At 37.1% G+C, this 16,261-nt stretch overlaps 1 protein-coding gene across 1 annotated transcript in view; it reads left to right on the top strand.

Moving 5' to 3' along the window:
* DGKI (diacylglycerol kinase iota) overlaps positions 1-16,261 on the top strand; it is a 341,172-nt gene that overhangs the window by 159,963 nt on the left and 164,948 nt on the right. Inside the window, exons 17-20 of the mRNA XM_072777355.1 lie at positions 5,955-6,010; positions 6,937-6,999; positions 11,342-11,415; positions 12,857-12,968. Of these exons, the coding sequence (XP_072633456.1) occupies positions 5,955-6,010; positions 6,937-6,999; positions 11,342-11,415; positions 12,857-12,968 (305 nt within the window). The remainder of the gene's footprint in view (positions 1-5,954; positions 6,011-6,936; positions 7,000-11,341; positions 11,416-12,856; positions 12,969-16,261) is intronic.

Genomic DNA, 16,261 nt, shown 5'->3' with positions numbered 1-16,261 from the left:
TTTATTGGTGGCATTACCGTGTAAATGCTTTTAGAATTACCAGTAGAAAATCAAGCAAGGAGTAAAGATAGTCTTAACATTTTGATTGCCTTTGTATATAAAAAATTAAACATTTGAATAATTTTGTTTCTATATTTGATCAGAAGGTAGGGTTAGTTCATTTGATTGGAAAATAGAGATGCTTTCTTCTTATTAAAGTGGCTAAACCATGCATGGTTGAACTGTTGCTTGCATATCAGAAAGTGCAGTCATTTGGAACAGAACTTGGAGATGTAACAGAATTGGCCATTTAATTTTCAGCTGGAGTCTTGCCCAGAACTTTAATAATTATTGCATTATGACAGTGCTTGAGCAAGTGCATTGAAAATATTCTCATCTATTAATGTATAGCCATGTTAACAATGATTATGGTTATCAGGTGGCAAAGTTAGGTCTCACTTTGCCGGCTATATGAATTAGATTGTCATTTCTTTGGACATGAAGGATATTAAGCACCTCAAACTTTTAGCCTGAGATTGGATGCTTAAATTTTACTGCCTCATTGAAATTACTTATCCAGAGGAGTTGAACCTTATGCTACAAGGTCAGGGAAATACAATTATGACTCTAGACAAGGCAGTATTTAAATTTGATTTAAAATTTACTATTTTCATTGAATATATAGAAACATGCAGATCGGCATATTTCTAAGGATTATGAATGTTACATGATTCATATGGAGAATGAACAGATTTCTTTAAAACGATGTTCAGTGGCTTGCTAAATTTCATCATCATCATCATCACTGCAAAGGAGACACTATCAGTCTTATGTCTGTGTACTGAGACTCAAGCTTGATTTGCCCTAGAGAAACTCTCACTGTCCAAGGTTCTCTGTAACCTTCTTTTCCATTTTGAACCTCTGCATGGCACCAGCTCTTCATTCAAGATTCAAGAACTCTTTTGATCATTCCCTTTATGTATGACTCTCACTTCATCTGATATAGGCACCTTTGCATGGCATATAAAAAACGATGTTTTCCTCTGATTTTCAAATCTATCTCCTCCACTCTAAACTCATGAGGGCAAAAGACCACATCTTATATTCTCTGTGCCAAGGCCATGGCTATCTCAATAAATGTTATAGTAATGGAAAGTGTAATTAGAAGATAGGCCACATATATAATATAAAAGGTAGAAGTAGAAAGGAATATACAGCAGGGACAAGATTAGTTAGTTGTACAGGCAATAAATAATACAGGAATTTGGCAGGAGAAAGGAATCAGAGGAAAATCTCCAGAAAGGGTAGGATGGAGCTGAAAGATAAAGGAGGAGTATGATATATGTAAAAAAGAAGTAAAGTGGCTGAGGGCATTTCAATGAGGAACAAATGAGCTTGTGTAAAGATGTGGACCAATTAACACGTAATGACAGATTTTTACAGCGGTGTTAGAAAAATGGGTAGTATTGGTAAACATATTTGTCCTTAATGGGAGAGGAAGTTGGAAGAAAAGATTTTTTTAGATACATACAATTTAAATTGAAGGTGGCATTGTTACTGTAGGTATAGATTTTGGGATCATTTATGTATATATAACTGAAGTCTTACAATTAGGTACATAGCTAATGCAGAGAAGATGGAAAATGTGAGTTCTGTACAGTTCAAATTGCTTATTGATTTCTATAAACATAGAGTTGAACTTGTTTTTGTGAATATTTCCCCTAATAGACCAATTACAGACGAAAGTAGGGTTTAGGATCCTATTCTGATGGCACAGATGTTACCATGTTATACATAAAAATGGGATTAATATTAAATCAATAGAATGGATTATACCCTGAACCTTATTATCATTATAACTGGATTATATCTAGAGCCAAATCATTTAGGTGATTTAGATGGTGAGATTTGGGAAGTTTGAGCTAATAAAATTTAGATGAGATTTTTAGATTTTGAGTTGATGCCCTAATTTGGGATGAGACCTTTGGGGACCTTAGAGGGTATGAATGTTTTTCATCATGGGAAGGATGTGAATCATGGGGACCAGAGGGTGGGTAATGGTAGGTAAAACTTTGGCCTTTATGACCTTTGCTATTTGGTGTCATGCTTGTTGGTTACATTATTTTACATGGTAAAAAGACTTTCTGAATGTTTTGAGGTTAATAATTAGCTGACCTTAATAAAAGGAAGATAATTCTGGGTTATCTGAGTGGGTCCAATGTAACACCATGAGCCCTTAAAAGCATGAGTGGAAAGTTAAACAGGAAGTCAAAGAGATGTAGCAGAGGGGAGTCAGATAGATTTGAATTGTGAAAAATACTTGATATGCCATTGCTGGCTTTGACAGTGGAGGGGATCCCAAGCCAAGGACTGCAGGTGGGCTCTAGAAGTTGAGAATGAACCCTAGCCAACAACAACCAGCAAGGAAAAAGAACTTCACTCTTCCACCTGTAAGGAAATAGGTTTTGCCAACTATCTGAATAAACTTTGAAGTGAATCCTTTTCTTTTTTTTTAAGATTTTATTTGTTTATTTATAGCACATACACGCCCATGAGTTGGGGGACAGGGGAAGAGACAGAGAAAGAATCTCAAGCAGACTCTGTTGGGTGCTGAACCTAATGCATGGCTCCATCTCATGACCATGAGATCATGACCTGAGAGGCAATCAAGAGTTAGAATCTTAACCCCCAGAGCCACCCAGGCAGCCATGAAAGTGAATTCTTTATAGAGCCGCAAGAGAAGAGCCCTGCAGACTGACACATTGATTTGGGCCTTGTAAGACCCTAGGTAGAGGAGAGTTCAGTCCAGATTTTCACCTAGAGAATAAGAAAATAAATGGATGTTTTAAGCTACCAAGTTTTGGGGAATAGAAAATGAATACAATTAATGTTGGTGTCCCATCTGATTAGAAATAAGTTAATGTCCTAGACATATACAGTGTTTAGATCTCACTTGGTTACACTGTGTCCTTGTGGAAGAGGAAGATGGGCAGTTGAAGAATTGCAGCAATAAGTTATGAGTACTTCCAGTATTAGGATCTTGGGATACTTTGAGTATTGTTGGCATTTCATGAGAATGATGTTTCATGGTTGACGTCATACCAATTAACCGATACAATTTCCTTAAGGAACAAGAATGCTTGAACTTTCTTACTGGTCCTTTCTTGATTCTGTATGTCCCTTTTCTTTGATATATTTGGGAACCACGTTCCTTGGACCTTCTCAAAGACCTGTCAATTCTTATATTCTTATATTACAATAGATATATTGTAGATATACATGTAGATATATTCAGCCACTCAACACTTTAAGAGTCAATAAGGACTGATTAAGTACTATTATTTGCAGATTTCCCCTTGCTTTTTAATGGACTGGCTTCTGCAGGGACTGGGGAAGCTCTAACATAACCCAACACCTCTCTCAGCTCTAGTCAGCCTTTGTTTCCGAGGCTGTTTGGAGTAGGGTAAATATTAAAATGGAAAAAGTATTTAATCATCAAAGTAGGCTCAATCAAGGAGTCATTAGTATAATACCATTATACTATTAACAGAGATAACAGAATTTACCTCCATCTTTTCTGTTCTCAGGGCCAAAGCATAGGTATGACTCTCCTACCTTGTTATGTTTCTGACACCTCTCTAAATGCTAGTGTCTTAATCTTGTTTAGTTTACATATTAATTGAATTTTATCTAGTTAAATTACATTTGAAGTAACTGTTTTCATTAGCTGTGTCAGTGAAATCATCAAAACCCCAGTTTACTTACTAATTTTATTCTACTCTTTTAGGTCTTACAGAACATTTTCTGTATCTTGAGAGAAAACTGTTTCTTTAAAAGGAGAAATAAATAGGCTTATAGGAAAATCCCTTAGGAATGTGAATCTTTTTCAAACTGTAAATTAATATTTTTAAAAAATAAATGTAATAGTTGATGCATGATTCACTTGATAGCAGTGGATGTGAGTGCCCTGAAAAAGTTCTATGTCAGAACTATGGGTTCTGCCATTTTGCATTTTTTTTTAAGATTTTATTTATTTATTCATGAGAGACACACAGAGAGAGAGAGGCAGAGACACAGGCAGAGGGAGAAGCAGACTCCATGCAGGAAGCCTGATGTGGGACTTGATCCCAGGTCTCCAGGATCAGGCCCTGGGCTGAAGGCAGCACTAAACCGCTGAGCCACCCGGGCTGCCCTATTTTGCATTTTTTTTATTGTAACTTGCATGATAGCCAGATCTGACTATTTTTCTTTCATCTTTTTAAAATTAGGAATTATGTACACCTGATAAATTGCATTGCAACAAAAATTCTAATTTTGCCTCTGGTTCCATAAAGCAAGAGTTAATGCAACTGAAAATGGTACCCAGCCAAATCTGGGTTAAGAAAGGTTAAAAACAAATAAACAATGTTACTTAGCAGCCAAATTTATTCTAAAGACCCATACTGTAAAAATGGTGACTTTGGGGTCCACAAATGGGGACCAGGGAGATAGAACACTCAGTACCACTTTTATCCTTTTTTTGTGTTTAGTATTGCCTACAAATTAACCTTCGACTTTTGTTTTATTTTGTTTCTAGGGTTTAGAGTACTTAATTCTGTATAACATAGTGAATGTTTAAGGAGAGGTGTGAAACTTAAATATGTAAAAACTCTCAAGAGTTTCCATGTTGTGTGCTAATATTATAGGCAGTACTAAAGTACTCAATTTAGGCAATACTAAAGTACTCAATTTACAACATACTACCTTATTTTTTTTTTAATTTGCAAGATTCCACCCAGTTTCCACATTATGTGCTAATATTATATTCTAATAATCATGAAAATTATCTAACGATCCTATGCCTAGGATTATTCTCTGAGATGGTACAGCTCTTATTCTGCACAATCTTAGTGAGTGAACTCTTTGCTACTGTTCTTCATCTAGACAATTGTTGAGATTTGCCATTCAAACATAGGGCCAGGACTTAAACAGCTTCAGCTAGCAGGCCAGCTGTCTGATGAGAAAAAATTTGAAGAGACACCTTGCCTGAAGAAGGAATTGATGAGCACTTGGAATAAAATAACAGGAGGCAAATCATTGACAGTAGGCCTGATCAGAAAGTCTTGGAATTCTACTAGAAAGAATGTAAGGAAATAATATTTCATTTTGGGATTTTGTAATCCCTTAAATTCATATGAACATTCTCCAATACAGATTCTTATTTAACTTTTTTGTGGTCTTCAACCTATATAATTAACAGAACCAAACTCAAAATTAAACCATTTTTCAGCCAGAGCCTTTGCTGTTGAATGCCCTGAGGGCATTTAGCAGTTCACCTGCATATATGTATATTTATGTACCCCCACTAAGTCAAATGACTTTTTCAAGGATTGTTACATAAATAGACCGTAGGGGATCCTGGGTGGCTCAGTTGGTTAAGCATCTGCTTAGGCTCAGGTCATGATTCAGGAGTGCTGGGATTGAGCCCCATGTCTGGCTCCCTGCTCAGCATACATAGTTTATAAAAGACATGTCTTATGGAGGTCAAAGCGAATAATCACAAATAATCACCTCTTATCACCCCCTCCTTCATCCTTTCACCTCTGCCCTGGATCCCTGCCAGCCCTCTACTCTGAATAGAGTCCAGAGTCTCTCATCTTTTAATGTACATACAAATCACCTGGAGAGCCTATTCAATCATGATTTCTAGACACTACCTCCTAAACATTATAATTCAGTAGGTCTAGGGTGGAGTCTAATAATTTGCATCTCTAACAAGCTTCCAGTTTATGCTGATGCTGCCATTTTGGAGCTACAGTTTTGTAGCACTAGACAACTATACCAACTGGCCTATAACTAAGGGAAAGATGATAATAAGGCTGTTGAATCTGTTGGATCTGTGGGGTGGGGAGAGAGGGGAAGGAAGTAAGAGTGCTAATGGAAGTTACTACCTTTAATGAGGTCTCTATAACAAAACTACCTTTTTCCTTTCACAGAAGCAAATCCAGAGAAATTCAACAGTCGTTTTCGAAATAAAATGTTCTATGCAGGGGTAAGTATATATTGTATTTTATAAGTATTATGTATTATTTAATACTAATTCACCATTGATAATAAGAATACTAACTATATTAAAAATAATTACACATCTCAGATGTTTACAAGTATGCCTATATATGATTAAGGTTTAATGTCTTGGTTTAAAATTAAGATGTATTTAAGTTGGTAGAAAGGGAGCTGGTGTTCATCACTTCGAACTTTAAAACCTAAGGCTTCATGTTGTACTGAGGGGATGATATTCAAGGAGTGACATGAAAAACATCAAAGCCAATCTAGAGAATGAGACAGGCAGACTTAAAAGATGTATGGAAAGTCTTGGATAAGAATGTGGATTGCATAGGAGTTCATATGCATCCATGTTTGGATGAGAAATTGACAGAGGATGGGCAGTTTCTCATGAAAGGATATATGTGAGTAAAGGAGATCTTTTTTCTTTCTTCTCAGGAATATCCCTGGGGATGCATGACCGTTGACGGGGGGAAGCACCTCTAAATTATTGATTTAAAGAAAGTATAGTTTAAATTTATAACACTGGATAGACAGAATTGAAATAGAAGAGGAGAGGGTGAAGCAAGATGTTCTTAGTGTCAAGTTAAAGATGATATCAACACCCTATGGTCAAGTAGGAGGTCAGGAAAGGTCATCAAAATCAATCTTCAAACTGGCTCTTGGAATTATCTACTTTTTCACTTTTCTATTTGTGTTCTTAAATTTTATTATAGGTTATAGTTTGAAAACAAAGTTTTCATCTTGACAGCTACTGCATTGCATTTTGTTTTGGATTTAACAAGAAAAGAACTTATTTTATATTTTGAATAATTTAGAAGCACTAGGAACTATTTATAACATGGAAGCAAGGACTTGGCATAACCATGTGATTAAATTTGTTTTTTTCCCCTTTATTTCCGTGTGGTATAGGCAGCTTTTTCTGATTTCCTACAGAGAAGTTCTAGAGATCTATCCAAACATGTTAAAGTTGTTGTAAGTATTGAATGTGTTGACTCAGTTCATTTGAATATAAATATGTATGCTGCAAATAATGTACCCCAAATACCAGTTTATATACTTAATCAATGGGCTGCCTTAATTCCAGAGATCATTTAATATAGTTCATTCAGCCAACATTTCTGATAATATAACTCTGTATTGGGAACTGTCTTAGTTGCTGGGATGAACAGTTAGTTTCACTCCTGAAGAAACTCACAGTTCCATTACAGAGAGGGCCTGTAAGTCACTGCATAACATTGTAGTTAGTGTTGTTGATTATGCATTCAATATGGTGGTGGCACAAAAAGGGGAATGGAAACTGATTATGGTGGGTTCAGGGATACTTTCATCAGAGAAGTGATGTTGAGCTGGGTCTTGACATAGAAATAGGTGCTCACCAAATAAATATCTTTATTTCAGGGCTACCTGATGAGACTCCATCTTAGAAAAAGACTCTTAAATACAGAGAACAGGTGGTTGCCACAGGGGAAGTGGGTGGGGAGATGGGTGAAATAAAAGGACCTAAGAAGTACAAACTTTCAGTTAAAAAATAAATAAGTCATGGACATGAAAAGTACAGCATAGGGAATATAGTCAGTAAGATTACAGAAATGATATTTGGAGACAGACAGATGATTTCACTCAGTGAGCACTGAGTAATGTATAGAATTGTTGAATCGTCATGTTGTACATCTGAAACTAATAACACTGTATGTAAATTATACTTCAATAAGAAAAATTCATAAAATTCATAATCACCAATCAATAAAGCATGTATGAGACATCAGTCTCCTGAGTCAGTTGAAAGAAGAGAGAAAAGCGATTACCACTAGTGTCAAAGGCCATTGGCATCACTTTTAGGTAGTTTAGTTCTCATGCAATAGCAGTGAAAACAAGCATCTCCTAGTAGTAGAGACTCTTTAGAGGGGAGGTACTGCTTTCTTAAAGCTGGAGGCAAGAAAGACAGTGGTCCACTGAACTATGAAGATCTTTTATTTTATTTTGATTTTTTAAGATTTTATTTATTCATGAGAGGCAGACAGAGAGAGAGAGAGAGAGAGAGAGAGAGGGAGGGAGGGAGATGCAGAGACACAGGCAAAGGGAGAAGCAGGCTCTATGCAGGGAGCCCGACTTGGGACTTGATCCCGGGTCTCCAGGATCAGGCCCTGGGCTGAAGGCAGCACTAAACTGCTGAGCCACCCAGACTGCTCCTGAAGATCTTTTATTGATAAAATTATGGTTATTAAATTTAAGTAACAGTGACCTCCCTGTTTCTTTAAATTTTAAAGATTTAAATATTAAATTTAAGTAATAGTGACCACCCAGTGAAAAATGAACTTGTCCTGCTTTTCCAGTATTTTTACATTGAGAGGAAGGGCAGCAACACTGCCCAGGGGCAGTGGCCATATTGAATGGCATTTACTGTTCAAGTCAGCTGCAGTGAAATTAAACTCTGTATACTCCCTAACTACTGGACAGTTTGTCTGCACATCTAGCACTCCCCCTGATGACAAGTATCTTGTACGTAGGTGGCTATATAACAGGGATTAAAAGAAGCTTACAAAGAGACCAAAATGGCACCCAGATAACTAGGAAAGATAAGCTGTCAGCCAATACAGGCAAGATTCCAGGTGAATTGGTTTGTGTAATACCATCTTCTTTTTTTGTGAGGAGAAAAAAGATTAGAAACAAAATAGAAATATTTGGGATTCAGTCCTAGGTCCACCTTTATGAGGTATATGACTTTCGGGGAACCAGGTAACCTTCCAAAAGAGTTTACTTGCCTCCTTTAAAACAGGCATAACAGGGATCCCTGGGTGGCCCAGTGGTTTAGCTCCTGCCTTTGGCCCAGGGCACGATCCTGGTAGACCCGGGATCAAATCCCACGTTGGGCTCTCGGTGCATGGAGCCTGCTTCTCCCTCTGCCTGTGTCTCTGCCTCTCTCTCTCTCTCTGTGTGACTCTCATAAATAATTAAAAAAAATAAAAAAAAACAGGCATAACAGGACATGTCTTTGAACAACAATTACTGACCATTGTGATGTGTCACACAGGGATACAGAATATTTCTATAAGGACATCACTGTATGTTTTCTTGAGTGAGAAATGGAAAGGATAGAAGATTAGCTAGAGCAATTTAATGTACAGGTAACAACAGACTGTCTCATTTTTGCCACAGGGTGAAGTCAGGTGTTTCTGAGGTAGTAGTTAATCTCTCGCATAAATGTAGAGTAGTTTGCATGACTACTACATCAGAAAATCATAGGACAATAACAAAATCCTATGTACAGCATTATTTGTCCTCCTTCCCATGTTTTCTTCTTCTTATGACTTATCAATATGTGAGCTTCTGTATAGGAACATATTTTATGTGTAGACATTTTCCTTTGTGTGTTTGAAATAGGAGAAAAGTTGAAAGCTGCTGTTCTTTTTTTTTTTTTCCAGATTTTATTTATTTGAGAGAGAGAAAGAGTGAGAGCATGGGGGGCAAGGAGGGGTGGAGGAAGCAGCAGACTCCCATCTGATCAGGGAGCCTGACTCAGGACTCCATCCCAGAACCCTGAGATCATGACCTGAGCCAAAGGCAGATGCTTAACCAACTGAGCCACCCAGACACCCCGCTGTTATTCTAAAGAGACACAAAATTTAAAGGCAGCAATATGTAAGAAAATTTTGTGAAGCATGAGAGATGGTAAAGTGCCCTCTTTTATAATTTGATAAATTCCCAGAATCACTGACATGTTTCTCAGGAAGAAAAAGTAGAAAATTTAAAAAGATTTCCGTTCTAAATATGATAATTTTATAGTTTTTTTTTTCTGTAAGGCAAACAATACTGCTTTGTATGCTATTAATGTATCACATCCTATTTTTAAAGTTTTAGTTACTTACAACACTCAATTTTGATAATTTAAGGTATCTTCCTTGGTATAGTCCTCTATCAATCATTTCAAGTCCTTAAATTGGGAGACTTCATGTTTTCTTGGTGTCTGAGGATATTGTAAAAACACCTTCAATCAATGTCTAGAATTTGATTCCTTTCTAAATCACCTTTTGAAATATTTTGTTTATTTAGGGCTATAACATTTCCTGGAAACAATTTTTTAGGGCATGCTCATTAAAATTAGGCTGCATTAAGATCAGCTGGGAAAACAATGAGACAATAATGCTAGGAGAAGCACTGTTCTTAGATTGAACACTCTTTTGAAAGAAGTCTTTAAAAATTCACAAGGGGCTTGGGAATGCATTACTGTGCTCTCCAAAGGAGAAGATAATGGGGAATTCTGTGATGAGGGTATGAGGAGAGCAAATACAGAAGTACACCTTTGACATTGAGAAGTCTATAGTTGTGACTAGAATTTTCTTCTTTTGACTTTTGTCACCAGTGGGAAATGAGAAAAGAAAATGAAAGCCTTTTCTTTGATTAGTTGGAGGATGCTCAAGGGAAGTGCTAACCATGAGGGAAGCTCCGTACAGAGATATTGGGACCAAGCCAGCCTGAGGCCTTTGAGACACCTGGGGTCATTCAAATCCAGAAAAGCAGTTTATCTCAGAAGACCAAAGTCTGTAGGACATTAAATGTGTAAGAGCAAATCCCTAAAGGAGATATCACTGATTTACAATAGTTTTTTTAAAGCTTGCAGTATATATTCCTCTTAAACAGTTTTCAAAATGTTATGTTTAGTGTTTTCAAAATAAAAATTATTTTCAGAAAGCAAATTGAATAAATGGTTATATTCATCCCTATTGTTTGGGTTGGATAACTGTGGTGGAGATCACTACAGCCTGAACTCAAGGCTTCCTTTAAAAAAAAAATATTTTATTTATTTATTCATGAAATAATAAAGAGAGAGGCAGAGACATAGGCAGAGGGAGAAGCAGGCTCCATGCAGGGAGCCCGATGTGGGACTCAATCCCGGGACTCCAGGATCAAGCCCTGAGCTGAAGGCAGACACTCAACCGCTGAGCCACCCAGGTGTCTCATGAAGGCTTCCTTTTTATGCCCTTAAATGTTCATAAATCTTTTAAGGTTGATACAAGTCAAAATATCTAAAAATCCAAGGTTAAGAATGATGGCAGTTCCTTTGTTTATGAGGCCAGAGAAAAATTATTTTGGCAGCTTTGTTTTCCTATTGAAACAAAACCATTCTCTGAACCCTGGGTCTGCTAAAGTTATAATCAGAATACATTTTCAGTCAAAGTAATGACATCCACTTAAGCAGAGTTGAGGGCAAGGGGAAGACCGTGATATATACCACTGTGCCAACCTAGTTATCTTTGATAAAATTTGTAGACTTGTGACTACTTCAAAAACCCTTTTTCTACTCTGATTGTTGCAGTGTGATGGAACAGATCTCACTCCAAAGATTCAGGAACTGAAGTTCCAGTGTATAGTATTTTTAAATATACCCAGGTAAGCTCTGCTCATCCTTTTTCTTTGGTTTGATATGAACTCTGTTTGACATGAGGTTATCAGTTTTCATTATAGGAAATGTTTAGGTACAAACAGTGAAAGTAAGTTATCTTACTGACTCATTAGGGGTGTCCAGGCCTGATCATTTTGTTCTCGGTTTAGTTAGTGTTCTCTGTGGTAGGTGGTTTTTTTTTAATGCGATGTGGTGTGCATGCTATATACTTATCCATCGTTAAGAAACCCAGGCACCCCTATTTACTGGAACATTTTAATATAATTCTCAATTACTGATTCTCTCTCCCTCCCAAGAATAATAGACTTGAATAAATCCCTGTTCTCAGTTTCCTGAAAGCTGTTAGGAAGCCATGCAGCCTGATTTTAGCATGGAACTCATTCAAAATTGTTGCTAGATGATTGCTTTGAAAAAACAGGATCAATTAGAGTAGCATTTTCTAGCCAGGATGTCAACTCTCTTTGGTGCTATTATGTACCTCTGGAGAAAGGGGTATTTAAGATTAACTAGACTCAAAATAAGCACATTATCTCAGTGGTACAAAATTAGAGTCTAGACTCCCAAGCCAAGATTTTGGAAGGGATGAATCTATGACCCTTTGTTATTTGCAAACCACACAACTCAAGACAAAATCTGCAGATAAGTTCTATTTAGACTGAATTTAATTGAAATGAGAGTTGTATGTAAATCTATGGCTAGGAAAACATAGTTTCTTGATTATTTTTGGCAGTGCTCAGCAGAGTCACCTACAATCTTATTTCAAAAGGTTTTCATCTTCATTATTTCCATAAAAGACCTAGATTCTCAGGAAACATTATTTTCTCAGGAAACATTATCTTCTTTATTTTTTTTCCCTCTTTTTTTCTTCTTGCTGCCCTCCTCTCTATTCTGCTTCCTCTACGTTTCCAATTTCCTTTATTTCTCTTTCTTTTTTTCATCTCTTATCTTTTCCTCATACCTTTCTCACTCTTCCTCAGCTACCTTTCTCTGCTTACCTTCCTGGTGGTTATTTATTATCTTAGTTATGCACATAATGACCAATGTGTACCTACCTCCATTTCCTGGCCCTTTTCTGCTGGCATGCACTGTCTTCCTCCGAGACCAAATTCCGGAACTGCCCATGGATAACTCGTGACATATCATAGAAAAAAACATAATGGATCACTGAGTGAGAAATGTTAATAAACAGTGAATTAGGGATATAGTTGGGCACTATGAGGTACTTTTGTTATAAAATTGTGACCCATTTTCAAAGATGAATATTTGGAAATGATGAGTCCATTTTCTTTTCTATTGGAAGGTATGCACCAAGAACAGGAAACTGTTCTTAAGTGAGATACATGTTGGATCTTACTGTAAGGTAATGCCTAGTGACAATCATGAGAGAGATGGAATAAATTTAATTCTGTGTTTAATCTTATCTTCCAGATATTGTGCTGGCACAATGCCCTGGGGGAACCCAGGAGATCACCATGATTTTGAACCTCAGCGTCATGATGATGGTTATATTGAAGTCATTGGGTTCACTATGGCCTCTTTGGTGAGCAATGCAATATTTTATTGAAATGAAATATACATAAGTTACAGAGTTTATTGATTTCATAGATTTTGGGGTTTTAGCCTTTAATTTTCTCTCCTACTTTACCAATTTATGAACTTTATGCAATATAGGATTGTTTGAGGAAAACAAGAAAAAAAGATAATTCTTTATGTTACGAGAGAAATTGATGCACAATTGTTTGAATTTCAAAAATAAATATTATTTGTTCATTTTCCTGATTAATTTTCTACCAGAATGAAATGCAAACATTTTTATTGAAATTAAAAAGCGTTATACCACAGACATATCTCAGCATTAATGCAGAAACCTTGCCATTTGATACCTTTTTGTTTCATTGAGGAAACAATGAAAGGTAGAAAGGAAGGTGGTCATTTGCATTCAGCTTTATCTTGCCTGGTTAAGAATAAGGTAGATAGCTCCATTATCACCAAATACAGGAATAAAGAAAGACATCATTATTGTAACAATAATGAATATTCATTTGCTACAGCGCTGAGATCATCTTCACATTTTAATTTTGTTTGCTTGCATTAAATTGTGAATTATAGTGTAAGGGCAATTTCAAACAGGTTTTAGCACATATTTCAACTTATTATTGAATGATGAGGAGACAAATTAAAAATTATGCTTATCATCTTATCTAGTATAAATCAAGCCACAGGGATGCCTGGGTGCCTCAGTGGTTGAGCACCTGCCCTCGGCCCAGGGTGTGATCCTGGAGTCCCGGGATTGAGTCCCACATCGGGCTCCCTGCATGGAGCCTGCTTCTCCCTCTGCCTATGTCTCTGCCTCTCTCTCTGAGTGTCTCTCATGAATAAGTAAATAAAATCTATAAAAAAAAAATAAATCAAGCCACACTATCGGTTTATAAAATGAATTAAAAAATTAAAAGCTTCTCCTTGCAGCCCATGGTTAGCACTTGGTTTGTGCTATACCTTATGCTTGAAGGTAAAAAGGTTCTATTTCTTGATCCGAGCAAGCCAAAGCAGCTTTCTTTATCACTCATCTTGTGGATTCCTACTGACTTTTCCTCAATCACCTCAGGTTACTGAGATCTGATAGAAGAGACTGTTGTGATTGTAGCAAGGTTGTCCATCACCTGAGATGGTGATGCTCCTCATGAAATCCACCCTCTCTGGGATGAAGTGATTGTTACATGTGATAGATTTGTCTGGGAGTGATCTAATTTTCAGGGTTGTAGCTCAGGTACAGCTCTTTCTCTCCAAAGGTCTTTATGGTAATTAAGGCAAAGACTCAGCGGAGAGCAAATATAGGAATAAATTCAAGAAAGATATCTGCAAGGAAGAATTCTTGAAAGCAACCCCAAAAGCCTCAAATCTAGTCACATGTGTTTCATTCATTCATTTATTCATGGGTTTGGTGAACATTTATTGAATGTTCCAGAGCTTCCTACTCCTGACTGTGTGGCAGCAGGTTGTTAAGGGATGTGGGAGAGAAGATGATCCTTCACCGAGGCTTGGGAGGGCAAAGAAAATATTAGTTACTTCTGCATCACTCTCAGGATCAAAATCGAAATGTAAGCCTGCAAGATTGAATTTCTAACTCTCTGGCCTTTCCCCTGCCTTCTTCACTTTCTAACTCAAGTAGCCTCTCAAGTCAAACTCAGCTTTGAACATCTCTTGCTGCTTTTGTACCACAGGGCCATTGCATATGCTTTTTTCCTCTCTAAAATGTTCTTCAAGTTTCCATCTTCTATAACTTCTCAGCTCTATTTATGTCAGGTCTTTCTTGGGTTATTTTTGTTTACAGTTGCATAGTATCTGGACCGGAAGGAGATAGCTGAAACTGGGTAAGTAGAGGAGAGTTTGTGGAAGGATTCTACAAATATTGAACTAATTGTGAGCAGCAGCAATGGATGGTGGTGTATTCCTGAGCTCAAGGTGCAAAGATAAGGAAGCAGTCAGCTGCACAAGAAGGAGAATTATTTGGGAAGGACCACGTGATAGGAGTAATGTTTGCCAAGTGGAAGCAGTCAGTCAGTGGCAACCTGGCAGGGAGGGAGCCAGAGCCCTAGATATAGTGACTTTACTCTTCTTGGCCCTATAGATCTTTTTCTGGTGCTTCCCTCTGGAGAAGTCTAACCAGAAGCCAGGGAACATGCAGTTACTGCTATAGTCAAAGGGGGTCAGGTTCACAAGGCAAGACGGAGAGCAGGAAAGGGTGGAGTGCCAGCCAAGCATGGCAGGTGGTGGATATGCATCAGTCCAGTGTGCCTTCCACACGAGACAGATTGATAACCTATATTGGCATAAGCAAATGTGGCAGAGCAAATTAATTTTGCCAGGAGAAGAGGAGCGGGATTTGGCATTCTGTAGAAAGAGAAATTTACGTACACTTGGAATTGTGAGAAATCCTAGTCCTCTGTGGGAACTATAACCCATTTTAAGGGGGTGAAAAGTGAGGGTGGTCGATGATGCTAGAGAGGTAGGCAAAGGCCAGATCATGGACTGATTATAGGATTTATACAGCAGTTTTGACTTTATTCCAAGGTCACTGGTGAATTAGTAAAGTGTGTTTTTAAATAAGTATTTATTTTGAAAAGAGCCCAATATAAAAATAGACAAAATAATATATTGAACCCTCATGTGCCACCACCTAGCTTCTATAATATTCAAGACATGGGCAATCTTCTGTCTCCACCTATGACCGCCTCCCTCATACTAATGTGAAGCATATCTCAGGCATTATATCAGTTACTTATAAATATTTCTGAATGTGTTTTTAAAAGAGAAGACTTATTTTATGAACAAAACTATATACTTTATATCTGAAAAAATTAAGACAGTTGCATCTGAATATTACTAAGTGCTCAAATTTCCAGTTGTCTTGCAAATACCCTTTGTTTTCTTATGCTCTGTCAGTTTGAACCAGGATTCAAGTAAAATTTATTGATAGTAATTGATTGATATGACTCATGTATCTATGTATCTATAGATTTCTGCCTCTTTACCTTCTTCATTATTTATTGAAGAAACCAGGCTATTCATCCTGTAAAATTTCCCTGAGTTTGAATTGTGCTGATAATATTTCTGAGATGTCAATTAACATGTTCTTCTCTCTTGCTGTTTCCTTTAAGTTGTTTGTTGGATGTAGATGTATCACTTCCATCCCTATCCCCCAAATCTACTTTGTGGGTATTATTTTCTTTTTCCAAAAGAGAATAGGTAATATCTAGTTGTCTTTCTTTTTTGACTAATAGTCCTTGAGGAGCATTGTCTGGATCCAGCAATCATTAGAGGTTGGCAGAGTAA

This window comes from Canis lupus, chromosome 15 (genome assembly GCF_048164855.1).
Source record: "Canis lupus baileyi chromosome 15, mCanLup2.hap1, whole genome shotgun sequence".
Classification (NCBI taxonomy): Eukaryota; Metazoa; Chordata; class Mammalia; order Carnivora; family Canidae; genus Canis; species Canis lupus.
The sequence above is the reverse complement of the archived record's forward strand: the minus strand, read 5'-3'. Positions and strand labels throughout refer to the sequence as shown.